Source organism: Aotus nancymaae, unplaced genomic scaffold (assembly GCF_030222135.1).
Source record: "Aotus nancymaae isolate 86718 unplaced genomic scaffold, 86718_ANA_hifiasm-v0.15.2.pri h1tg000036l, whole genome shotgun sequence".
Lineage (NCBI taxonomy): Eukaryota > Metazoa > Chordata > Mammalia > Primates > Aotidae > Aotus > Aotus nancymaae.
The window spans coordinates 36,312,749-36,340,056 of NW_026988450.1; the positions used below are offsets into that span (position 1 = coordinate 36,312,749).

The 27,308-nt window shown below is 34.2% G+C and overlaps 1 protein-coding gene and 1 long non-coding RNA gene across 3 annotated transcripts in view; one reads left to right on the forward strand and one right to left on the reverse strand.

The window, feature by feature from the left end:
• CNBD1 (cyclic nucleotide binding domain containing 1) overlaps nt 1–27,308 on the forward strand; it is a 610,026-nt gene that overhangs the window by 470,102 nt on the left and 112,616 nt on the right. For both annotated transcript variants that reach the window (XM_064384348.1, XM_064384347.1), the window contains exon 11: nt 24,621–24,688. In XM_064384348.1, coding sequence (XP_064240418.1) covers nt 24,621–24,688 — 68 coding nt within the window. The remainder of the gene's footprint in view (nt 1–24,620; nt 24,689–27,308) is intronic.
• Nucleotides 17,762–27,308, reverse strand: part of LOC135278024 (uncharacterized) — a 318,342-nt gene continuing 308,795 nt past the window's right edge. The window contains exon 4 of the long non-coding RNA XR_010345573.1: nt 17,762–17,841. This is a non-coding gene — a long non-coding RNA (uncharacterized LOC135278024). The remainder of the gene's footprint in view (nt 17,842–27,308) is intronic.

Sequence of the window (27,308 nt, forward strand, 5' to 3'; positions counted from 1 at the left end):
TGTTACAGTCTCTTTTTTATGAAGTAGTTTTTTAAATCATCTGGAATTTCTTTTCATTTAACTCATGGATTACTCCCCCCTTCCACAATCATGTATATGAATTTCCCAAATATTATGTATTTTAAAATCCATCTTAGTGATGGATTTTAAAACCTTTGGTTTTAGATGCAAGTTTTTGAAATACAATTTTTGGTCTATCTCTAGACTCTTGATTATTTGACTGTTGCCATTCGACAGTACCAGCTTTGTATTTGTTAGAGCCACTTTTGCCTTATTTTTTTATTTTCCATATATTTTGGGTTATTTTTATGCACTATTTCTTTCAGAGCTGCAAAGTTTATTTACACTGGAATTAGGCAAGTGATAATAATATTTATACAATTAGGAGAAAGGAACAGCATCCCATGACTAGAAATCTTTGCATTACTTGTTCAGAATACCCACTTTCCTAGTTAGTGTGCTTCATCCATTGCCTTGGGCCAGTCCTCTAATAAGGCAATATTGATAAAGCCAAATTGTCATTTGTTTTGTAAGAGTGAAATCGGTGCAAGACATGATATTCAAGTACATTTTGCCTAACTGCTGGGAAATGTTGATGAAATGTTTTGCCACAAAACTAAATTCACCTCTACTAATGCCAGACAGTTCATGACAAGAGACAGACATATCTTTCCTGAAGAGTGCTAGAAATATAGTGGAATATATATATTTTTAATTCACAGTATTTGGAATTCAGGTAGATTATCTTCCTTTTATGGCAACATAGAATAACCACATTATGCAATTGTGATCATGTCTTCAATTTTGCTGTCCTCGTATTTTGATGATTAAGTTATTATCATCTCATGTAGTTTGGCTCTGTGTTCCCCCTCAAATCTCATCTTGTAGCTCCCATAATTTCTTTGTGTTGTGGGAGGAACCCAGTGGGAGATGACTGAGTCATGGGGATGGGTCTTTCCCATGCTGTTCTCATGATAGTGAATGAGTCTCATAAGATCTGATAGCTTCAAAAAATGAGAGTTTCTCTGCACAAGCCCTCTCTTTGCCTGATGCCATCCATGTAAGACATGACTTGCTCCTCCTTGCCATCTGCCATTGTTGTGAAGCCTACCCAGCCATGAACTATAAGTACAATAAACCTCTTTCTTTTATAAATTGCCCATCTTGGGTATATCTTTATCAGCAGTGTGAAAATGGACTAATACATCATCAATTTTCTCTAATTTTTTATATATCAGCATCTTTATATTATGGCCTGGATTGTACCTGTGTTACTGGCAAATACTTACCTTTTTGCAAGGATTATCATGTTATATTAAATGATTTAAAATATTTTCTTATACATCTATTTTCTGGAGATATTTAAGCATTCATATATAGATTTTTGGTAAACTTTAAAAATTAGATATTTTTCCAATTCTGGAACCATCCAATTTTATCCCTATTTGTTGCCAAATAGAGGGCCCTCTTTTTCAGAGAGAATGGACTTCCAGAGAAAATAGAAATTCTGTAGTTCTATATGAGCCTGTTTGTGGACCAGTTTGTTGATATGTACCAGAAATGCAATAAATATTTTCTGTATTTGCCTGTTTGACTGGCATATGTTTAACCTGCATAAAATATACATTCTGGTGATCCTGCTCAATTTTTCCAAATGCTTTTCAGCATATTTTCACTCTCAGTTGCCTACATTTCCATAAAACCATTGATTGCTTTACATAATCCATCCTTTTAAGAAACCAGATTCATCTTCCTTTTATTATATTCCATGCATACCTTTCATCACCCCAAGTCTCAGGGAGGCCTATATGGTTGGATATAATTCCTCTGTCTTAGAAGTTTAAATTTACCATGTCTCCCATGCTCAGTACGTTAGGCAGTAAACATATTTTGCCTTTAGACTTCTAAATGCCATTTTTAAAGTTTCTCCTGTGACTTATTGGGCATTAACTCTATTGTTAATATTCTTTTCAGACCAAGAGAGGCAGTAAATCTAAAACAACTTTCAGACCCACCTATTCTCCTGTGAAGAAAATTATCCCCTTAGTGGGATACTTTTTCTACTTGTCAGAGAGATTGTTATTCTTCACTGCTTAGTTCCTTATTTGAATCAAGGAGATCCCCTCCTACCCCACTCAACTCCTAGAGATTAAAGATTCAAAAAGAAAACTATTATTTTGTTTATTGATTTCATTATAATGGAACAGTGTATTTCTGTTTTATTTAGATGTCTTAATCTCAGTCATGCCACTAGTTTAACCTGAGATGATTCAATAGCTGATGATTATTTTTGTTACTATTGATTTGTTTCTTTAATGTTTAAATATGAAGCATGGAACTCAATAAATAAGAATTTTAAAAACAGCTGCCAAATATGTGCTTGTCCTGAGGATACCCAGCCTTGGCAGGGTCAGCCCTGGGCACTGTGCAAATGCACAATAGGACTAATTTAGGGTCACAAGGATCCTTTCTGAGTCCCTTTTCTGTTCTCCCTAGCACCACCCACCTCTTCATTTGTGAACATCGTGAAGGAAATTTACTTAATTAGAGATAAACTTGTCTGAAATAAATCGATACAATTTTGTTTTTGAGAGCTTTGTCTCTGGAATGAAACTGCTAGGTTTCAAATCCTGAGTCAGCACTTACATCCTGAGTTATTCTGGATAATTTATGAACCTAATCTAAAGCCCCCAGTGCCAAAAGTTCAATCAAATGAGAGCAGGAGTGTGATTCAAAATATTCAACCCTTGATAAAGCCTAAGCTCTGATCATTGAAAGGAATGCTTTTCAGAACCGGGTCCTAACAGATCTCAGACCAGTGACCCATCACTTATTTAGCAGTGGGACATTATGGGATCTGGAGCAGCTTAGGTGCTGGTACGATACTTATGGTTCTTGGACAGTGATTATTTAACTCAACTAGTGACAAAGTATGCCAATGTTTTAACTGGTACAGCTGAACTAGAGTAACCCAGAACTGTTACTGAAATTATTTACGTCAGATCTTTTCCAGACATATTTTGTTTTCCTAAGGAGAAGGAAGAGCAATGACATCAGAAAATGCTAAGAGGCGGCACATAACCAAGTCCACTGGAAATGGAAATAAGAATTGGAGCTCCCCAAATACATGTTGCCTAATTCACAGATAATCAGTGGTCATGGCACCAGCAATATCACATTCCATAGGTTGTTCCAGGGGCAAGGTCCTTCTTGATCCTTGCCTTTTTTGTTCCTGTCTGACAGTGACTCCCCAGGACTCTCATAGATTTTGTGAACTACCAATTACCCATCCATTAAAATCCTTTTCTACTTAAGTTAACCAGATTTATGGTTGGTGCACAGGTAATTGCATTTTAGCTATTTACTTTTAGTGGCAATTACTTTTGCACCCAACTAACAATTTCTCTGATTTACAACTGAGAGGATTATTTAAAAATCTGGTACCAGGACTGGATTGCTGAATTTGATACACCCTAATGTGTAGAATTGATTTCCTGAAAGACTACTATTCCTGGGTAAAAATCTGCAAAGTAAAAAACAATATTTGGTTAAATTATGACATTCTACCTTTGAAATAGAACTGTCTTAAGGAACTTGTTAGAAAAATATCAGCATGTGGCAGTGTGTTGATTAATTCTAATGGCCATCAATAAAATGTTTCATGATAGACCCAAGTTTGGGACACAAGGAACTAACAAAAGGACAGTTTAGTTTTAATAATAGATGCCTTTTCTCCCTGGCATTGCTATCCAGATTGACTGCAAGACTGATAATTTGATTTTTTGCATTGCGGAAAATATGCTGGAATCCAAATTTAAGATCAGAAACTCCAAGGTGAAAAGATAGAAGAATTCTCAGAGGAAAAGATTACTTCTCCTCTGAGGTAAGTAAAAGACGAATCTAAACTCTTAAACCTCTTGCAGTACCTCTGGTTAATCATAGTGATTTCAACATTGGCTGCATATTGCTTTTTAAAGAATAATCATGCTTTGTTGCCAGCTCCTGAAGCTCTTACTTAATTAATTTCTCTCAGATAGTGGAATAGACATTGTTTCTTAAAAACATCCCTAGGTAATTTTTGAGAAATGATTTTTTTTTTTCATTGAAGAAGTCTCTGGGATTCACACTAAAGGACAGAATCACATTCTAGGTTTTAATTTATCTCAGTTTGAAGCCATCACTTTGTGAACTGGAGAGTGATTAGTGTGCAAAAGCTTGCTGTGAGGCAACAGAAATTACTACACTCCAAAGCTACATATAAGTATAATCTTTAGATGTGATTTGGAGCCAACCAAATAAACCCAAAGCAAATATATCAGAAGCCTGTTGAGGTTTTTAAGATAACCACGTTGGAATAAATAAATCTAAATCTCACAGACGAGAACCTGGGATATTTAATTCCTAAGGCAAGGGCCACAAAGGAAAATGGACCAAAGTCAACTACAGATGCCAGAAGTTGGGCTGCTCTATTGGGTGACCAAGGAACCTGCTTCAGTGCTGAGAGAGACTTCACTGTGCCTTTGGATCCAATAAGATATGTGTTCTGTACGAATGAACATTACCCATCGTTTCCCATTCTTACTTGTTTTAAACGTTATTTTTTGTTGTTGTTGACCTTTTTACCAATGATGCATATTTCAGTCAGAGGTTGCTGGCCCATGAGGTTCTGCATCCATGCTTAACAGAAATGTCAAAACAATATCTACCTAACCTTTGAGCTAGATGCAAATCTCAAGTTGTTTTATTTGGTATGATGTTAATGATTTTCATAAAGAATGGATTAAAAAAAATTTAAAGTAAAGAAAGCTATGCATAAATATTGAGTTGCTGATATCTATGCTTTTCCATATTAAGGAACACCAATATCATTTGATAATTAAACACAGAGTAACAGGTAGGCCTGAATGCCATAAGGGTCCTATCTTCCTTGTGAACAATTGGCTGAAGAAAGGCAATGTGACGTAATTCTGATTAAATAACTTCCAGAAGGTGTATTAGTCCATTTTCATGCTGTTATGAAGAAATACCCAAGACCTGGCAGTTTATAAAGAAAAAGAGGTATAAAGGACTTAACAGTTCCATGTGGCTTGGGAGCCCTCACAATCATGGTGGAAGGTGAAGGAGGAACAAAAGCGCATCTTACATGGTGGCAGGCAAGAGAGCATGTGCAGGGGAACTGTCCTTTATAAAACCGTAAGATATCATGAGACGTTTTCACTATCACAAGAATAGCATGGGAAAAACCCGCCTCCATGATTCGTTACCTCCCATTGGGTCCCTTCCACAACATGTAGGGATTATGGGAGCTACAATTCAAGATGAGATTTGGATGGGGACATAGCCAAACCATATCAGAAAGGCATGAGCCTTTCAAGAAGCATTTTTTTCACTCTTACAAAAAAAGCAGTAATGAGCAATCATCCTATGAAACTACCCTGCCTCCGGATTAATGAACAGCAAATAATTTCCTATTTAAGGCATAAATATTAATAATTTGGTTTAGACAATTTGCGCTTGGCATTTTTGGATAGATTTTCTTTTACCTGTGGCTAAAATGGACATAAGCACCAAGCATGATCAAAGGCACAGAAGCAAATATCAAGTGTGTGGGAGTCCAAACTTTATTCATTGTTTGCTCTTATAGCCTCTGATACACATTGCGTTATGATGCATGAAACTGGAAAAGCTGGCCAGCACCAAATCTCAGGGGATTTTTTTATGCCATGTTAAGGAGCTGCTAATCATCCAGTTGGAAATGCAGTGCCATTAAAGTGTTTTAGGGGAGTGACATGTAAAGACTGGTACTCAGATAGAAGTGGAGTAGAACAAAAAGTGAAAATGAGAGCAGAAAATAGAATAAAAGCAAAGCCATCTAATGAAGCTTATTGCAATAGTTCAATGTAGTTTGGGGAATAAATATTGAATAATGGAGCTATTGCTGTACAAGCACACGAGACTACTTAGTAATGTAATGTTTATATCATCCAATTGTGTTGTCTCTCCAAGGAAAGTATTTATATATTTTATCAAATTCAATTAAGGAGAAATTCAAATCGACTAGCTAAATTGAATCTATTTGTTTCTGAATAAATGACTTTTCAGGTTTCCTCATAAAGGTGCTTAAAAATGGTGGAATTAGAAGCACTAACATAGAAAATTTTTAAAAAATTGAAAACAAAAAATAAAAGTATATTTATTTAATTTTTTAAAACATCATTGCAGCTGATGTTTTGTCAATGTGGCTTTCAAAAATGTAATTTGAGAACCATTATTAAACACTTCTGCTGGTGAGCATGAGGTTGGGCTGTACATTTTGTTTGCATCAGCAGTTTCATCTATTTTGGGGCACATCAGGCGTTACAGGGAATGGCAAGAGCATTGTCCTGAAATATATGTCACTTGCTGTAGATAGACCAAAAATGGAATATGATCAATAGAAAGAAGGGTTACCTCCACTTATTACTTAGTCATCCTGGTTTCAATTTCCCTAGTTTCAGTTTTCACCCACTACTCCATTCCTTAACTATTTTTTCATTATCATCATAGAAGAATTAAGACAGTTTATAAACCAGTACATTTAGGTTTTCTTTGAGATTTTCTGAATGTTGCTTTACTTCTCTCACACTGGATTTTCTCATATATAAAATGTGGCTTAATATTCTGAATTCTTATTCTTGCACTGGGTAGGCACTCATGAAAGGAACATAGTTTTTTTGTTTTTTTTTTAAATGATCACCATTATTATAATTATATTTACAACAACAATTACTACTGCTACCAAGACTTAGAGATCAGATATTTTCTAAGCAAATCAGTAAACATCTTGACTACAATTTCAAAATTTGTTTCCTATATGCTTCAATGCAAATAATTTGTGTTTTAACAATTCTTTTGGATCCCTGAATGCATGTACATAAGGAAAATTTATGATCAGGGTACCAGACCCAGTCTGTGAAAGCCACTCTTCCCCATGATGTGATTTACTTAAAAATCGTGCTCTCTCAACAGTAAATAACCATGATTTATTGGTAAGATGTTTCTTTTAGTTTACACTTCAGATGTCCAGATCAACCGAGGGCCCTATTAGAGAGTGTTTTGCTGCATGCATCCTGGTGAGGAATCCAGCAGAGAACTATCTGACAAAAGGCCAGCATCAGGGAGGGTATTAGATCAAGAGGGAAGAAGGAGACAGCAGGGAGGCAACTCAGATGGAAGTTTTTATGTCAGCAAGTATAAGAGATCCAATGGGCACAGCAGCAGGGGCAGGAAAGCAGGGTTCAATCAAAAGTTGGAACAGCTTGTTTATGGATCATACAATATTGAATTAGTAGTTTTGTGATATCTAACAAATGTAACAATTCCCAAAGTGATTGGTGATCACTTTTCATCATTGCCATATTTTCTCAGTTGGTGCTTGATATATGTATTTTTTAATTGTTATATACCTTAAGAGCCAATATCCTGCCCTTTTTCTTCTTGACAAAATTTAATACTGAGTTTCTTTCCCCCAACTTTCCCTCCAGTTTTCACAGAACAAGATTATGGTGTTGAAATCATTTGCAGGAACTAGTTATTTTTCTTCCTGCAAATTTTTTAAATTAATTAATACAACTCATGCTGGTCAAATTAGTGCTAAATTTCTTGCATATAGAAGTGGTTCTTTTTGTTAATTTATGTCTTGTTTGGAAAAATGGATCTGTAGTACCCAGAAATAGAAACATCTGTGATTAAATTTGGATTTAGCTACTTGTATATTTGATTGAAAGTGGAAATCCTCATGTTATCTTTTTGGTATGTAAGAATATTAGTAAATATCTATCATTTCATTTACTATCTAGATCCTCTATTACTAGTCAGTCATGCTTCTTATTTAGTATTTTTCTGTAGGCAACAGTGTTTTTGCAAAACTTTCTGAAATGTGATGCAGCTACATTTTAAAATGGCATCTTTGATTATAACCTGATTGAGTTATAACTGGGAAGCAGCAAGAAAGATTTTTTTGAGTCATAAAACTGCTATCTTACATATCAGTACTGAGTTGAGGAAAAAAATAAATCAATTTCATTCATTTGGAAAGAAAATAAATGATTCTGTCAAAAGTTGTACTTGCAGGACTTAACATACTCAGCCATTGTTACAAAAAGGTGAGGGATTAGATATAATAAAATAAATGCAAGATTTGGACTGAGAGATTTGAGTGCAATTCCAATCTCAAGAACTTAGAAGTTATGTATTTTTTTTTGATCAGTACATAATCTATGTACTTTTTAATGAATAATATGGTAAACTATAATATTTCACTTTGTAGATTAGAAATGATGCATGTAAAGTGTTTGGCAAATAGTGGCATTATTATAATTAGTATTATTTACAAACATTTGATTAAGTAGGAAAATAATGCCCCTTAGTAATGTTCCTAAGAGAAACACTGCTATAAGATTATGTAATGTAAGCATATCCTTTGATTTTTGTTAAAAGATCACACGTTTGCAGCATATACTTAGCAATAATTAATGAGTTGTTTATTATTGCCTAAGACAGGGTTACCACTTTTCTTAGTATTTGATTTTTTGAAGTATTCACATAAGTAAAAGACTGCAGGGGTGATACTGCAAGACTAACACATGGAAGGAATAAAGTATCAGAGCTATCATAGGCATTATTCATACTATGCACTCTTGAAAATTCTTTCCCTAGGATATGAGCATTTCTTTGGCATGAAATGTGACTAACAATGCCAGTAGCACAAGAAAAGCCTATATTTAGTATTCTGTGGCTCATACACCCTGGTCACTATTTTAGAGATTCCGAAACCATCACAGATTCTATTGTGAGCCATATAAGAAATATTAAAATTATCGATACCTGTTTCACCAGTTAAAAATTTAGCACTGCTAAACACTAAACATCTGTTATCTGATAACTAAATATTATTCAGTGAGATTGAGCATCCAGTTACAAGTTGAAATCCCTTCACTTTTGCGTCTTAATATATTTCTCTGTGGATACTGAAGCAGAGACTTTTTAAAGATTTATCAGCCTAAAACATTATGTTGATTGCTTATATCATTTGAAATCTATCTTAATCATATAAACAAGAGGGAATTTAAAAGATCATTAATTTAATGATCTATATCCAAATGTATCATCTAAGCCACTGATTCCAATCTTTGTTAATGTATGGGGAAACTTTTTAAACATGGAAATTGTCCATAAACATCTGTAATATGATATTATTAGTAACTATTGATTGACAAAATAACCTAATAGAAAAAGCTACTATAAATTCAAACATTTTAAGTAAGTTTGCATTAATCACAGTAAATCCTCAATGCATTAAAAAATAACATGCGTTAATTAAATATATTCTTTCACTAAAGATAATACTAGTTTACATATTAATTCACATGGCACTGTTAAATAATATCTCCATGGCTGCCCATAGCCCACAGCCCCAGATTGAGAACTAAGGTATGAACCAGACTTTTAAAATGAGTATCAGTAGAGTTTGGATAATCTTGTTATTCCAAAGTATTTTGCAATTTACTCTGGAGGAAGTTATCCTTTATAGGTTTAACTATAAAATCAATGAATAACATTTTTTTCTCATAATAAACTTTGTTTTTACCTGAAGGCTATCATACATACATACATACATACAGAAGTACACAGATCATAAGTGAATTTTTATAAAATGAATCAATTTTTTAATCACCATATGAATCATAAAACAAGTGACAACACCCTAGAAGCCCTTCCTTGAACTCTTTCAGGTACTTAATTACTACACTTATCTGTATCTTCAAAGTTCATCACCTTTCTCACTGGTAATATGAGTAAGTTTTACTTGTTTTAAAATTAATATAAGAAACATAGTGTTTCATTTAGTATATGGCCTCCTTTATTCACTTTTGTGTTTGCAAGATTCATCCATGTTGCTTATGTCAGTAGTCAGTACTTAATTGTTGTAAAATACCCTTTTTTAGTCATATGCTATATGATTTTATTGTTGATAGGTATCGGTATTGTTTCTAGTTTGGGTCTGTTATGAAAAAGTACTGTGAAGAACATTCCTGCATTCTAGTTAATGCTTTTATTGCATATATTTCAAGTGGGCCTGTATCTCAGAATGAAATTTCTAAATTATAGTTAATATATATGTTCAGCTTCAGTAAATACTGAGAAACATTTTTCAAATTGATTTATATGGATTTTCACTTCAACCATCTGTCTAAAAATTCCTGTTGCTTTCAATCCTTGTCAACTATTCTTTTTTTTTCTTTTAGCAATTTATGTAAGTAGATAACCCTATCTCACTTTCAATTTGTATTACCTTTCAGAATAATAAGGCTAAATAATTTTAAAATACATGTATTTGTAATATGGATATGCTCTTGAAGAAGTGCCTATTTAATTTATTTACTCATTTGAATAATGACTGCTTTGTATTTTTTATTGATTTGTAGATTTTAAATTATTGATATACATGAGTTAGATTTAGCAAATATCCTCTCCCTTTTGGGTTGGCTTTTTAATTGTCTTAGTGTTATCGTTAGATGAGATCTTCTTAATTTTCATACAGTCCAACTTACAATTCTTTTTGTTTTATGAATAGCATCTTTTTTGTTCTTTTAGAAATATCTGTACTCTATCGTTTTCAAGATAACTTTCTGCATCGTCTTCTAAATATTCTTCTTTGTTGATTATCTTTCTCCTTTAATTCCATAATCTGCCTTAATATTATTTCCTATTGTTTGAATTCTTGGCAATTACCTCCTCAAACATTGCTTCTGCTTCATTGTCCCCTTTCTTCATGGGACTATAATTCCATGTTTGTCAGACCTGTTTTGGCATTGTTTTCTCAGTATTTTTCAACCAATTTTCTTCCTATGCTTCAAACTGAGCATTTTCTCCTGTGCTATCTCCATTTCACTAATTGTGTCTAACCTTTTGGTTAATCCCACCTATCTAGTTCTTAATTTGTTGCTTTATTTTTAAATATATATGTGTGTGCATATATATGTGTGTATATATATATATATAATACATAATTTTTTAAACAAGTGAAATAATAGAATTCCAACTCATGCTACTTAAACTTGGTATTCTATTTAATTGTCTTTATGAATTCTTTTCACGGACTCTGGGCTGATTTTCTCTTTTTGTTTCTCAGTATTTATGATAGTGCAGGCATACCTGTACTCATTCCTCATTTTATTGTGCTTCACCATATCATGCTTCAGAGATGTTGCATTTTTAAAAACAAATTAGAGGTTGGTGACAGCCCTGCATCAAGGAAGTCGATGAGCACAATTTTTCCAATAGTATGGGCTAATTTTGTGTCTCTGTGTCAAATTTTAGTAATTCTCTCAATAGCTCAAGCTTCTCATTATCACTACATCTTTTATCATGATTTGGGATTACGATCTTTGATGTTACTACTGTAATTGTTTCAGGGTGCAATGACCTGCATCCATGTAAGACTGCAAACCGAATCAGTAAATGCTTGTGTTTTGACTCCTTCACCAGTGTGTCATTCCTTCATCTCTCTCCCTCTTCTCACACCTCCCTGTTCCCTAAGACCCAACAATATTCAAATTAGGCCAATTAACAACCATAGAGTGGTCTCAAGTGTTCAAGTGAAAGGAAGGGTTGCACTTCTCTCACTTTAAATCAAAATGTAGAAATGATTAAGCTTAATGAGGAAGGCATGTTGAAAGCTGAGAAAGGCTGAAAGCCAGAACTCTTTAGCTAAATAGTCGCCAAGTTTTGAATGCAAAGGAAAAGTTCTTGAAGGAAATTAAAAGTTTTACTCCAGTAAACATGCAAATAATAAGAAAGCAACAGTCTTACTGCTAATATAGAGAAAGCTTTAAGAACATTCAATATTTAAAGAGTATTCAATTCTATAAAGGCTGAGAGAGGTGAGGATGCTGCAGGAGTTTTAAAGTTAACAGAAGTTTGTTCATGAAGTTTAAGGAAATAAGCCATCTCCATACATAAAAATGTAAGGTAAAGCGGCAAGTTCTGATGTAGAACCTGCAGCAAATTATCGGGAGATCTAGCTAAGATCTTTGATTAAAATGGCTACAGTAAACAATAGATTTTCAATATAGACACAACAGCCCAATTTTGGAAGAATATGCCATCTTCAACTTCCATAGCCGGAGAAGAGAAGTCAATGACTGGTTTTAAAGCTTGAAATAATAGGCTGATTCTCCTGTTAGGGCCTAATGAAGCTGACGACTTCAAGTTAAAGCCAATCCTCATTTACCATTCTGAAAACCCTAGGGCTTAAGCATTAAGCTAAGGAATTAAGTCGGCTGGTGCAGGGGCTCATGCCTGTAATTCTAGCACTTTGGGAGGCCAAAGCAGGCAGATTACCAGAGCTCAGTAGTTTGAGACCAGCCTGGGCAACACAGTGAAACCCCATCTTTACTAAAATAGAAAAAATTAGCCAGGTGTGATAGTGCACAACTGTAGTCCAAGCTACTCAGGAGACTGAGGCAGAAGAACTGCTTGAACCTGGGAGAGGGAGGTTGCAGTAAGCCAAGATTGTGCCACTGCAATCCAGCCTGGGTGACAGAGCAAGACTTCATCTCAAAAAAAAAAAAAAAGAATTAAGTTAAATGTACTCTTCCTATGCTACATAAATGGAACATAAAAGCCTGGATGACAGCACATCTGTTTACAACACGGTTTACTGAATATTTTAAGCCCAGAATAGAGACCTACTGCTCAGAAGAAAAGTTTCATTTCATTTACAAGGCACATAGTCAACTAAGAAGTATGATGGAGATGTACATGCCTGCTACCACAACAGTTATTCTGCAGTCCATGAATCAAAAAGTAATATGGACTTTCAAGTCATATTATATAAATACTTTTCAATAGGCTATAGCTCCCATAGATTGTGATTTCTCTGATGGTTCTGGGCAAAGCAAATGAAAACCTTCTGTAAATAATTCACTATTCTGGATGCCATTAAGAATGTAGTGATTCATGGAAGGAGGTCGATATGTCAACATTAACAGGAGTAACTAAATTGCTACAATCTCACAATAAAATTTGAATGCATGAGGTGATGCTTCTTATAAATAAGCAAAGAAAGTGGTTTCTTGAAATGGATCAACTCCTACTGAAGATGATGTGAACCTTGTTGAAATCACCACAAAAAAATTTAGAATATTCCATAAACTTAGTTAATGAAGTGATGACAGGATTAGAGAGGACTGACTACAGTTTTGAAAGAAGTTGTACTGTGGGTAAAATGCCAGCAAACAGCATTGCTGCTACAGAGGAATCTTAAGGTCAATTGATGAGCAAATTTTATTGTTTCATTGTTGTCTTATTTTGAGAAACTACTACAGCCACCCCAACTTTTAGCTACTACCACCCTGATCAATCTGCAGCTGTTCACATCAAGGAAAGACCCTCCATCAACAAAAAGATTATGACTCACTGAAAGCTAAGATGATTGTTAGCATTTTTTTTTTTGCAAGAAAGTGTTTTTGAATTGATGTATGTACATTTTTAGAAATAATGCTATTGCACGTAATAGACTATACACTACAGTGTTGTTTAAACATAACTTTTATATATTCTGGGAAACCAAAATTTGTGTGAGTCACTTTAATATACTTGATGATCTGGAACAAAATCTGCAATAACTCCAGAAATACAGGTATCCTTGCATTTTTCATATTTCATTTTATTATTTCTTTATTTACCTGTCTCTAACAATAGAGTGTATGGCCATCCAAGATCAGAGGCGATGTTTTACTTGTCTTCATTTCTAGCATATAGTTGAAGCTAAATATATTTACGGAGTGAAGAAACAACAGAATTTCTTACAACCCTATGTTTAACTTTTGATTCACTAAAAAATTCCACTTTTTTCCTTTCTATAGCTTTGCCCAAGCATTTTGTAGGCAGGATTAGCCTAGCTGTATCTTTTATATATATATTTATTTCATTCACACATATATTTAAAATGCATTCTACTCACAAACATTGTATTATTGCCAAAAGTTGTTAATTTATATCCAACCAAATAAGATGTTCCTTGGAAATATGTTAATAAACGTACAGTTGAGTATTGCAACTCAGTGAAATTTTCTAGGGATTACCTTAACATTCATTCGTGCTTTGGGGGCACAAATACCCTTTTTTTGATAATCAGGAATTACTTTAGTATCCTAGATTTAAAATGCTGAAATGTTTAGAAAAAAATTAAGGAACCTGAGTTTTTTTGTTGTTGTTTTTCATGTCAAATTGAGAGGCTGTTCTCCTTCATTTTGTCTGCTTAGGGCAAATTGGAAAAATGCTATTCATTTATGTATATAATCTCCATAATCATCTAATATCCAATCCTTGATATATCATGTGTTTTGGTATGTGTGTTCCTTCTAAATATTCAAACTAAGATGAAATGACATTTGTATTCAAAGCAAAATATAAAATTAACAAAAAGAGAAAAGTAATACTATGTCAGTATGTCACTTCTGGTTACTAAATATGGCCAGGATTTGCTTCTTAAACATCAGATAAAAAGAAATGTGCCTTTCATGCACAAGTGATTTTATTAAAACATGCCTATGTGTTCATGCTTTGAAAGACACTTACCCACATGATCCCTGTTCAAATAATTATTTCCTGAGTGCACATGAGGCTAAACGTCACCAAGAAAGACCACCAAGAGAAATAGGAACTTCACTATGCCTACAGAAACTATCTTTGCACATTTGTGTTTCTTGTGTTAAGCAAAAAGTGACTCAGACACGTGCCTCAATTGAGAAAGGTTTATTTAGCTAAAGTCTGAGGATTCATCCAGGAAAAAACAGTCACAGGAGTATCTGTGACATGTTCTTTTCCAAAGATTTGGGGCACTTCAGTGTTTAAAGGGGAAACACCAAGTAGAAGACAAAAGAAGTGGCTTAGACAGTGACACAAATGGTTACTTTCTTGTAAGGCTCTTACATAAGATAAAGTAAAAATGGGAAAAGAAAGAATAGAGAAAAAGTCAGTTATGAATTTGACTCAGTGTAGGTGAAGGGATGATTTCTGGTCCTGTCCTTGTCCTGTACCTGTGAAGATAAGCTAGTAATTGAAATCTTCAGGTGAGATAAAATAGAACTCAGGTTTAGGGCTAGTTCATAGGAAGGTATGTATTCTAAAAGCTTTAGGGGCTGACAAGGGGCTCTCAATTGTTCCTAGTGAACAATTGTGAGAGAGACCATGTGGGGAGATACGCGGCCTTATGTCCTTGTGGGAACCTGGCTTATGGATGAAGCTATGACACAGGGTTATCAAATTACAGCTATGTGGAAATAAAAGGAAGGTAGTATTGTGTGACTCAGTTTCCAAGCTTAACTTTCCCTTTTGCTTAGTGAGTTTTGGGATCCCAAAATTCTATTTTTTTCATGGTTACTCCTTTTAAATTTATATAGCTGTGTTTTAAAATGATAGAAGTCTTCATTCACTTAAAAGATGGTTTAATTTTTAATACCTAGTGTCATTTTGTTTCAGGTATTTACCTTGGTGGATTTTATACTATAATTCAGTTAAAACCCTTGAATTTTAATCAGGGAGCCTAAACAGCTTGTCCACTGAAGGCATAAATGCTTAAAATATTATTATATTTGCCAAGTGGTCAGAATTCTTCTTTTTTGTTTGGCTTTGTTTTTGCTATTCTAGCTTAATGCATCTGCAATGTACACACTTGGAAATTAATAGGTACTGGCTGTATGTGGTTGGAAGGTTAAGAAAGCAGGGATTGGTTGGCATATGCTAATACTACAACTTATCTAATATATCTTATATAATAATAATATATCATTTTGTACTATTACCACAACTGTTAATCAAACATTACTGGTTATCATTGTTACATATTTTTCTTTATAACTTTAGTTTGTTTCAAAATTACTAGTGTGACTTGAAAAATAAAGTAAAAAATGTGTTTTCTTATTTAATTTTAAAAATAATTTGTACACATTATTTTTTATCCTATTTTGCAAGCTGCTTGAGGTATGTTGTTTGAATGGAGAATCCATCTTATGATAAACACAGAGCTTCACAGGCAGGATTTCCTCAAATGACTTATAGGTCAGACCTGAAACTATTATTCCCCTAATTCCTCAGAGAAGTAGGTGACTGGATGCTGCAGATATGTTTCTTAGCCAAAATGATGAGGGACCTGCTCAGTGCCATTTCTGCATATGGCAAGAAATGTGAGCAATAGCTGGAACTCACTGCTGTATCACAAGGATCTGAGCGTAGCCCCAAAGGTGCTCTCTCCGCAGTCTGCACCTGCTTTAGAATCTGTGGCATTAGTTTTCCCTGTAGTCGTTGTTTTCTCCAGGAGCACTAAAGGAACTCTGAGAGCATATAAATTACTGGTACCCATACTTAGACCGTCTAATTCAGTAAGTCTAGGTTGAGTTCCAGGGATTTGTATTATAACAGAATCCTAGGTACTGCTGCTGCTGGCCTGAGCACTTTAGAACCATTGCATCACAGAATCTTTTGGGGTCATAGCTTATTTCTGAAGATTGTCATACATTGGTCTGTTTTAAGCTCCTGAAATGTTACCTACTGGTGAAATTTCAAGTATCCCTATCAAGGAGCACTCTCAGAACCTATGTATGCATCTGTGCAATCCTTTGAGTGTCACCATAACACTACAGTATTGTTTACTCTTTTCTGTGTTGAACAAGGCATGTGGAATGACTAGTTGTTGCTGAAACTTGTCCTAGAAATCTAATTACACACTTGTTAAGCTTTCTTCTTGTCTTTCTATTTACTTCTTTTCAAGCCAGCATTAATGAACATTCTAGATTCCTGTCCAAACTTCAAGAAATTAGAATTGTTTTCTTTCTTAAAGGACTATGTCATTTAGATAAACCTCCTGCTTAAAACGCTGTGAAAATATATATAAATTATCAAACAGAATAATAAAAAGATGTAAGATGAGACAAATGGAGAAAATAAAAGTGTATATAACCCAAAATGGAAAAATAGAAACCAAATATGAATCAAAACAAATTTCAACTACGTACTGCTTTTAAAAAACAAATAATATAAAAATATTGGAAATAAAAGTTTTAAAAAATATATGGACAGTAACAAAAAAAATTGCATCCACACACACTCAAAAATAGATTTCAAGGGGGAAAAACTTTACTATAAATACGTTGGAACATTTTCTCAATATAACAGTGTTCTCAGAATTATATAAAAATTTCATATTTGTATATTTTTAACAATATATCTTCAAACCAGATAAAGCAAAATTTGATGAAAACACAAAAAATCCACAATTTTAATCAATAATATATAACAGAATAAGAAGATACAAATAAGTAGGAAGCTACCATCAGCAATAAATGACAAAATAAAAACTTTCAAACATTCTATTTTGTTTTCAGTTATTTGCAAATTAAACAAGGCTTGCAGCAATCTGGAGAGCATTTATTCAAGAAAAATAGATGAATGTCAGTGAGACCAATGGATTATGTAGCATTTTAGCTTGTCCTATAACCACATTCCCTATCCAGCTCTGGGGAAGCCTTGAAAAATAACCAATCATGGAAAAAATGGAATCATGGAAAAAACTGGAAGTGTAACAGTCACTGGAGAGACAAGAACAGGGTTGGAGATCCTTTAATGCTTCACTCTCGGACAAGCATCCTTCTTTGACACGTTTGGTCATTTTCTGGAAGACTCAACTTGAAATGTTGTCATTGTTACATGACTCAGTCCACCCAGTGCAAAGCCTTCTTCCCCAGGGGTGTTGGTTGAAAACAGCAAGCAATTGTTTACACTGATAGCTCCTGAAGGCTGTGGATAAAAATTGAGGCAGCTAATAGGTTAGCCAAAAAAGGGAACATTTTCCAATGCATTCTATAAGTATTACAAAAAACAGATGAAGATGTTAGAAGATAAGAAAACTACAGGTCAACATTTTTATGAATACAGATGTAAAAATTCTCAGCAAACTTAATTCTGCACCATGTAAAAAGGATTATACACCATGTCCAAGTAGAATGAACAGAAATGCAGTCTGTATCTGAAATTCAGTGTAATACATGAATGCAATATCAAGTATTATTTCATTTTAATATGAATCATTGTAATACACTATACTGATAGGATAAAGAAAAAAACACACTGTATTAGTCTGTTCTCATGCTACTAATAAGGAAATACCCAAGACTGGGTAATTCATAAAGAAAAAGAGGTTTAATGGACTCACAGTTCCACATGGCTGGGGAGGCTTTCATAATCATGGTGGAAGGCAAAAGAAGAGCAAAGACACATCTTATATAGCTGCAGGCAAGACAGTATGTGCAGGGGAACTGCCCTTTATAAAGCCATCAGATCTCATGAGACTTATTCACTATCACAAGAACAGCACAGGAAAAGCCCTCTTCTACCAGGTCCCTCCCATGATGTGGGGTTTGTGGGAGCTACATTTCATGATGAGATTTGGGTGGTGACACAGCCAAACCATATCACCCACATGATCCCTTTGATGAAAAAAAGTACTGAAAGAACTAGAAACAAAAGAGAATTTCCTCAACCTGATAAAAATCACCTCCTGGGAAATTCGGCAAGTAAACGAAAGAAAAGGCATCCAGATTGGAAGAGAAGTAACATTACCTCTCTTTGCTGATGACATAATTGTGTATATAGAAAATCATTTAAAAATCACACATACACACACATACACACACACACACATTAAAGCCAGTTAGTGAGTTTGGCAATATTGCAATATACATGATAAATATACAATAATCACTTATGTTTCTATACACTAGCAAAGAATGGTCTAAAAAGCCTAAAATGAAATTAATAAAATTCATTTATGATAGCCTCAAAAATAACAATGTACTTAGAAATATATTTTTCAAAAAATGTGTAACTTGGGTATGGAAAACTACAGAATATTATTGAAATAACTTAGAGAAAGCCTAAATAAATAGAAAGACATTATGTGTGAATTGATCTATAGATTTGCCATAATTCATATTAAAATTCCTGCTCTCGGCCGGGCGCGGTGGCTCACGCCTGTAATCCTAGCACTTTGGGAGGCTGAGGCGGGTGGATCACGAGGTCAAGAGATTGAGACCATCCTGGCCAATGTGGTGAAACCCCGTCTCTACTAAAATATAAAAATTAGCTGGATGTGGTGGTGCGCGTCTGTAGTCCCAGCTACTCAGGAGGCTGAGGCAGGAGAATTGCTTGAACCCGGGAGGTGGAGGCTGCAGTGAGCCAAGATCGCACCACTGTACTCCAGCCTGGCACCTGGCACCTGGTGACAAAGCAAGACTCTGTCTCAAAAAAAAGAAAAAAAAATTCCTGCTCTCTTTTTGCAGAAATTGATAACTGATCTTAAAATCAATATGGAAATATTAAGGACCCAGAACAGTCAAAACCATCTTGAAAAATAATATAAAAGTAAGAACACTCACACTTTCAGAATATACATCTGCATTAGTCATACTTGTGTGGTGATGGTATAAGGATAGACATATGGACTAATAGAATATAATTGAGAGTCCAGAAATAAACCCACACGTTTATGATCAATTGATTTTCAACAAGAATACCAGTACAATTTCAACAAATGGTCCTGAGACAAATATTCACATGCAAAAAAATGAATTTGGAGCCCAACCTTATACCATGTATATAAATTAAATGCTCCAAATCTCTAAATGTAACAAGTCTATAAAACTCTTAGAAGGAAGCATAGATATAAATATTTATAACCTTGCACTAGGCAATGGTTTCCAGGATATGATACTTAAAGCACAAGCAACCAAAGAAAGACTACATAAACTGGACTTTATACAAATTAAAAACTTCCATGTTTCAAAGGACTCCATCAAGAAAATTAAAAGATGACCTATAAAACAGGAAAAAATATTCACAAATTACATATACGATTAGGATCTAGTATCTAGAATATATTCAAAACTATTACACTTCAACAATAAAACAAAAATACCTTATTTAAAAATAGGCAAACAATTTTAATACAAATTTCTTCAAATTGGGAGAAAAGCAAATCATATAACATTGTGATACCATTTTACATCCACTAGGATATCAAAATATAAAATACAGACAGTAATAAAAGTTGTGAATATGTGAAGAAATTGAAACCCTTGTACATAGTTGATGAAAATGTAAAATGATGCAGCTGTTTTGGAAAATACTTTGGCAGTCTTCAAAAAGCAAACCATTGACTTCTTATGTGACCCGGCAATTCCACTTCTATGTATACACTAAGAATCGAAAACATATGTCTGCACAAAAGCTTTTACATGAATGTTTATAGCAGCATTCTCGTAACAGTGCCAAAGTGTAAACAACCTAAATCTTCACCAACTGATGAATAAAGAAATTATGAACTGTCCATATTATAGGTATATATATAATTATTTATTCATAAAAGTTAATGAAATACTGATTTATGCTACAGACAATATAGATGAATCTTAAAATAAAGTCACACACAAAAAGCTAAATATTGTGCAACTGCATTTATATAACATGTCTAGAATAGGCAAATCATAGAAAAATTAGTGTTTGCTAAGATCTAAAGAGAAGTAGGGATGGAAAGTGAATGATAATTGGTACAGTATTTGTCTTCAGTATGAAAGTATTCTGGAATTAGATACGGTTCCACAGTTGTCTGAATACACTGAAAGCCACTAAATTGTACAGTTTAAAGGGGTGAATTTTATTGTATGTATATCTTAATAAGAATGTGTAAGATTTGGATAAAATGTTGTTACATATTTATAGAAACTGATTCTGTGCCACAAAACTCATTTCAAAAAATTTCAAACGAAATATTCAGAATGAGTTTTATAGCCCAACAGTGGAGATCATCAGCAAAATCACAGGATGGCTCTGAAAAGAGTAATGAAATTGATACAGTAATCCCAGGAAGTCTTCACAATATGAAATAGACTGTGTGATTAATTTTATGTCTGTTGAATAAACTGAATGTGTAATTTAAAATATTCCCATAATTTGGTTTAAAGTATGAATTCCATTTGGTTTAAAGTATGAATTCCTGTGAATTCTATGAAACATTTAAGGAAGAGATGCCAATCCTACAGAAACCCTTCTAAAGGACAAGAGAGAAAATGGCCCTAAAATTGTTTAATTAGCCCATGATAAACTTTAAATTGAAACCTGACAAGGACTTTACAAAATAAGAAATTACTAGCCAATCTTATTAATAAATATGTTATATATATTATATATATCAAAGCAATATGTAAGTATATTGAATCCAGAAATATATAGAAAGCACTATACATCATGACCAAGTTTGATTTATTACAGAATATGACTCATTTAACAATAACAAAGTATGAATATATTTTACCACATTTACAGAATAAATGATAGATATCATTTGATCATCCCTTTTCAGACCCTTAGTTTTAAATGTTTTTGCTCGATGAACCCAGACACAGTGTTATTTCTATCACTATCATTGAGGTTTCGCAGCTTTGTGTAAATACTGTAACGAAAATATGTCAACTCTTGAGGGCATTCTTCTTTAGGAAAACCTGATAACAGCAGGACCTTTTAAATTACATCCTGTAGATCAATTTGACATTACTTTTTCAGCTGTCCCTCCTGAGGTCTCTCTGAAGGTACAAAGAAAAGGAAACAATAATTCTTTTATGGCTATCATAATTACTGAAATGGAATCACATGGTATTTCTGCACCCTCTTTACAAAAGTGTGCCTCTTTGTTGAAATGTTAGAAATAAAAACAGAAAAGTTTTATTACATGTCAAAGTCTGCTGAAGGTCAGAGATGGCATTTTCCCACTCTGGATTCCTGTCTTTTACAGTTACTTGAGGTAGAGAGAGACAACTGCATTTCAAATAAAATCTGCCTACTTAATGACCACTCTCTTACATGCTGCTATTATGTTTTTGCTATTTAAATATAATGTTATAATAATTCTTTAGGCAGAACTGATTCCTAATTTTGTTTTGGCTACATATTATTTTCCCTGCTATAAATTGTTTGCTTGATTTGCTAAATGCAACATCATGTTCTAGGTAATGTAAGGTTGGTATAAAAACTTGAATAATAATGCATTTATTATGACAAAATGATGTCCCTCTAGTTTCACAACTAGAAAATTGAGAGAAATTTTGCACAATTCTGAGTTTTGCCTTGTGACTTAAAAATAATAGCAGAAACTTATAATAAGGTAATTATCCATTTCTACTTTTTTTATCAAGCTAGACAGACCTTAGCTAAAATCCTGGCAATGTCAATTGCTTAATTTTTCTGAGACATCATTTTCTCATTTGTAAAATTTTGGCAAGTCTACCTTTCTGGTAGAAATTTCTGTGAAGGCTGCATGAAATAACATGCAATTGCAAATTCTGTGAGGTGGCATCTAGCACTTAGTATGAATAATCAAATCTGAGTTTCCTTGGCTCAATTCTTGTACCAAAATATTTTATTTATGTATCCCTCTGACAGACCTAGAAGGTACAGTTCCTTAATTGATTTAATTTGACCAGAGATATACCTTTAACCTAATATAAACCAATTTATACGTGTGGATAAACCAATCATTCTTTCTCAATGAATAATATAAACTTTGTCAAATAATGGAGTCAACTGCTAGTTTCTTGAATTATAAAATTATGTAAACTTGGGCTTTGGGGCTCCCACATTTACTAGGTATTATACAAGATGAGATTATGGAAGAATTGAGCTGATAATGGAAGGAAAAACAAAGTCAGCAGCATGACAAAGACTGCATAGTTTTCCCTGTAAAGACCTAGCACCCTTCGTTCCTGATGTATCTGGCACCAGATTCAGTTCCCATTAGGTCATACCCTGATTATCTACTACATTATCTTGTGTATCCTCTGGAACATAACATCTTTTGTATGTTAGTTGGCTTGAATGTGTTCTACTCGTTACAGTCAAATGAGTTTGGGCTATAGAATTCTTCCACTGCTTTTAAAATTCTGTCATTACCGGGTGCGGTGGCTCACGCCTGTAATCCCAGCACTTTGGGAGGCCGAGGCGGGTGGATCACGAGGTCAACAGATCGAGATCATCCTGGTCAACATGGTGAAACCCCGTCTCTACTAAAAATACAAAAAATTAGCTGGGCACGGTGGCGCGTGCCTGTAATCCCAGGTACTCAGGAGGCTGAGGCAGGAGAATTGCCTGAACCCAGGAGGCGGAGGTTGTAGTGAGCGGAGATCGCGCCGTTGCACTTCAGCCTGGGTAATTAGAGCGAAACTCCATCTCAAAAAAAAAAAAAAAAAAAAATTCTGTCATTTAGAGCAGCATGTATTAGTTTTCAAAATATTAAGTTGCACCATGGCTGTTTAAGAATATTGATTATTAAGGAGACTATATAATATTGGTTAATAGGTTTACTGATATGTAGCATAGCTTAAAACTAACGTCTTTACCTTAAAAGTATTAGTGCTTTCATCCATGCTTTGAATATTGAAGAAAAAATTGTAATATAAAGATTACATAAGCCCAGGGGAGAAAAGTGATCAAAACAGTTTGCCCAATAATTGAATGAACTGTGCACAAAATACCATGGTCCTAAATTGTATTACATATTAATATTTGTGTGTGTGTGTATATATATATATATAATTTAAAATGTTTTCCTCACAAGTAAAAAATGAAGTAAAGAATAAGGTTATTTTTGATTTCATGTAAGAATAAACAAACTATCAAACTATTCAATGATGTCAGCAAAGATTTTGGCTCTTTCCGTATTTTCACTCGTCTTTCTTCAGTGTGTTTTCCGTATTTTCACTCGTCTTTCTTCAGTGTGTTGGCTGTAGTCCTTGGTCTTGTTTATTTTTATGCATTCAAGATGCTGCTGCATGCTTTATAATTCAACACTAACTTGTCAGAAACGTAAAGGGCAATTGGCCATCCTAAGCTGTTTTTATTTCCTGGATCACAGACCCTCCCCAAAGCTCCCCAGCATGTTTCTTCCTAAATCCTTTTTTTTAAATTTTTTTTTGATTTGGATAGGGTAGCCTGATACACTGTATTGTCCAAGCAGAATTATGAATGCTTCCTTTTTATTCTCAAATATGCCCACACTTAAATGATAAATTATCTACCTGCTCTTGGTGTGGGTAACATGCCTATATATTAGGAGCATGAGATCAAAACACAAAAACAAAAACAAAAAAACAGCCAACCAACAACCAAAAACAAATACGTAGTGTTTCAGCTTCTGTCATGGAAAGTGATTCTGCCAGGGGATAAATGAATGGCTTTGAGGTAGATAAACAATAATGTCTGCCACATGTTAGGTACTAAACAGTTTCCAATTTCTGAATACAAAGTTGGGCATTGTGCAAATTAGTCTAAATTATTGATGCTAAAATTTTCTGGGATGGTTTGGTTGTCTGTGAATGTGAACTTGGAAGTACTAATGAATCAATTATTAGGGGAAATTTAATTTTGTCTACAATTTTGAAATATTGATAAAAATAGGATTAGCAACTGCTTTTTATTTATAAAAATTATTTTTGATGATATTCTAAGTGTTTTCTTTTGTTTTCATCTAGAATTAGACCCAGTGACCAAGCAACTTATGCTCCAAACAGCGAAACCAACTTTTAGCCATCTGACAGATGTAAGTAAAATGTTCAAGTTATAACAAATGTCACTCTTCATAGTAATTAAATGCAAACATTTGTTGTCTTTTAATGTCTAGTAGCCTTCCTATTAAGATAATTTTAATGTTATCTGCTCTAGAAAATAATGACATAAGAGATATGTAAAAGTTCTTATAATGATCCATTAACCTACTTATATGTTTTAATTTTAGTCTATGGTACTATCTGGTAAAAATAGGTATTTATAACATCCTATCAAAACTTGCATAGTCTGTCTCAACAAAATTATTCTTGTAGTAAGCCTTACTTCAAAGAGTTTTACATTTTTAAAGAGAAATATAAGATGAATATAAACATTTAAACAGATATTTCAAAGGCTGAGGGTCACTTTTTAATTTTTTTAGTTTCAGCATGTCCATTTTATATGAATAAAATATTACTTGTGGTTTGAATGAATGTATCTCATGTCAATCTCTATAAAATTCATATTTATATTATGCCCATAGAATGCATAAAGAACCACTATGCATTAGTTCATGCTAGAATATTTAATAACTTACACAAGAAATGTGATTAAAACTTTGAACGAGTTTATAATATAATGAATATGAACAGCATTCAAGTCAATAGCTTCTGTAGGAGTCTGGAGAAGCCCAGATGGCCTGATGGTATTGCTCTGCATGAAAAGAATGCAAAACCCAAATGTCCTCAACTCTCACAGGCCACGTATATGGAGTGGGTGTCTCACACAGTCTGTAAAAGGTGGCAGACTGTGATGTGTGGTATGAGGATGTTAAAGAAGTCAAAGGGAGAAGGAAATGGATTGGCAGTTTACCCAGATAGGATTTGGGAGAAAGAGAAATACCTAAAGGAGTTTTTAAAAGATGAAATCGTTTATAGTGTGGTGCTAAATGTCTCTGGTGCTAAGTGTCTCTGTCTCCTAAGAAAATCCTTAGTGAAATCCATCTAACTCATTCTGATGTTTTCAGTGTTTCCTTATGGTTGAATCTGAACACATGCTGAGTCTTCCTTTTTGACTAAAGTGTAGTGAGAACTGTAGTTCCCCCAAGGATACAACATCAAGGGTTGTAATTTGAGAGCTCATCTGGGATTTGTGAATTAGGGTGCAGCTTTCAGTTGTCTTTTGGATTAAATCATCTTGATGAGACTGCAAGGAGTGTTTCCTTGCCATGGTTACCAAATGACACAAATCATGATGGTAGTTGATGTGTGACCTCATAGAAGAGGGATGTTATGAGATGAGCATTTGCTAGTTTGTACCAATAAAAAATTGCCTATTCCCTGAATTTCAGTTCTAACTACTGACTCTGATGATACAAGTGGAACTTTGCCTGAGTCAACTGAGAGGGACAAGTTTGAAGTTGAGGGAAGATACTTTGTTTACAGCTGAGCCGTCAGACTGGGTTAGGAAACAATACTCCAAAAAAAGGATGTAGAAAAGAGTTTCCTTAATTCCTTAGTTGGGAAAGGAGCTTAAGCTAGGAGTTAGTGGAGCCCTGGGTATTACAGGTAAATCTTGGATGTAGTCTTCCCTTTAAGATTTTTGTTTTACCTGGAGGGGAGGAAAGTAGAGAAAAACAGATGTTTTTCTATAGGAAATATAGCAGTGACAGATATTACTCACCAGGATTGGTGGGAATAGAAAATGCTGAAAAGGATCAACTAACTGCCTAGAACTGCTACCCTCCTAAGAAAACTAGATTATGCCTCCCAAGGGTCTAGGCATAATGAGGAGTGTGATATATCAGGAGAGCAGACATTTGAAAGGCAGTGGAAAAAGCAAAATGAAGCGAAGAGAAAATCCTAGGTTGGAAGTGTCTAGAGATATTTAGAAGAAAACAGACATTTCTAATTAAATTCTTTTAAGCAGTTTCCAGTGTCAGTTTTGCAGTAAACCTTCTGTCTTCCTACGAAGTCTTCAATTGCTCATTAATGATTTTGTTGTAAATAGATTTATTTTTAAATTCTGAGTAGAGAAATATGCCAACTCAAATTTTGGTGGAGGCAAGAACAGATGCCACGTATTAAGCCAGCCACATCTGTGTTAAACCATGTAGCACAGGAAAAATAAAAGGAAACATACTTTATTCTGTCAATATGTTAATGATCAAGTGTTCAATTTTAATTGCATATTTGTCACTATGTTGTTTTGTGACAGTTCTCAGGCTGATTTGAATTTTGCTTTTTTCCAGCAGGGGCATCTGTTTCAGTACTTTGCACAAGCTAGCATTATTTTAACTACTTCCAGCAGGGTCAAAATTAAATGAGTAGATTATATATCTCTATAAAACACCCACCTGCATATGTTATGCACTTGCTTCATGCTGATCAGCATTTTTCCACAAACATGGTGATATGGTTTGGCTGTGTCACCACCCAAATCTCACCTTCAGTTCTCACGTGTTGTGGGAGGGAGCTGGTGGGAGGTAATTATTCAATTACCATGGGGGCAGGTCTGTCTCTTGCTGTTCTTGTGATAGTGAATAAGTCTCACAAGATCTGATGGTTTTAAAAAAGGGAGTTTTCCTGCACTAGCTCTCTTCTCTTGTCTGCCACCATGTGAGACATGCCGTTCATCTTCTGCCACGATTGCTTGGCCTCTCCAGCCACATGGAG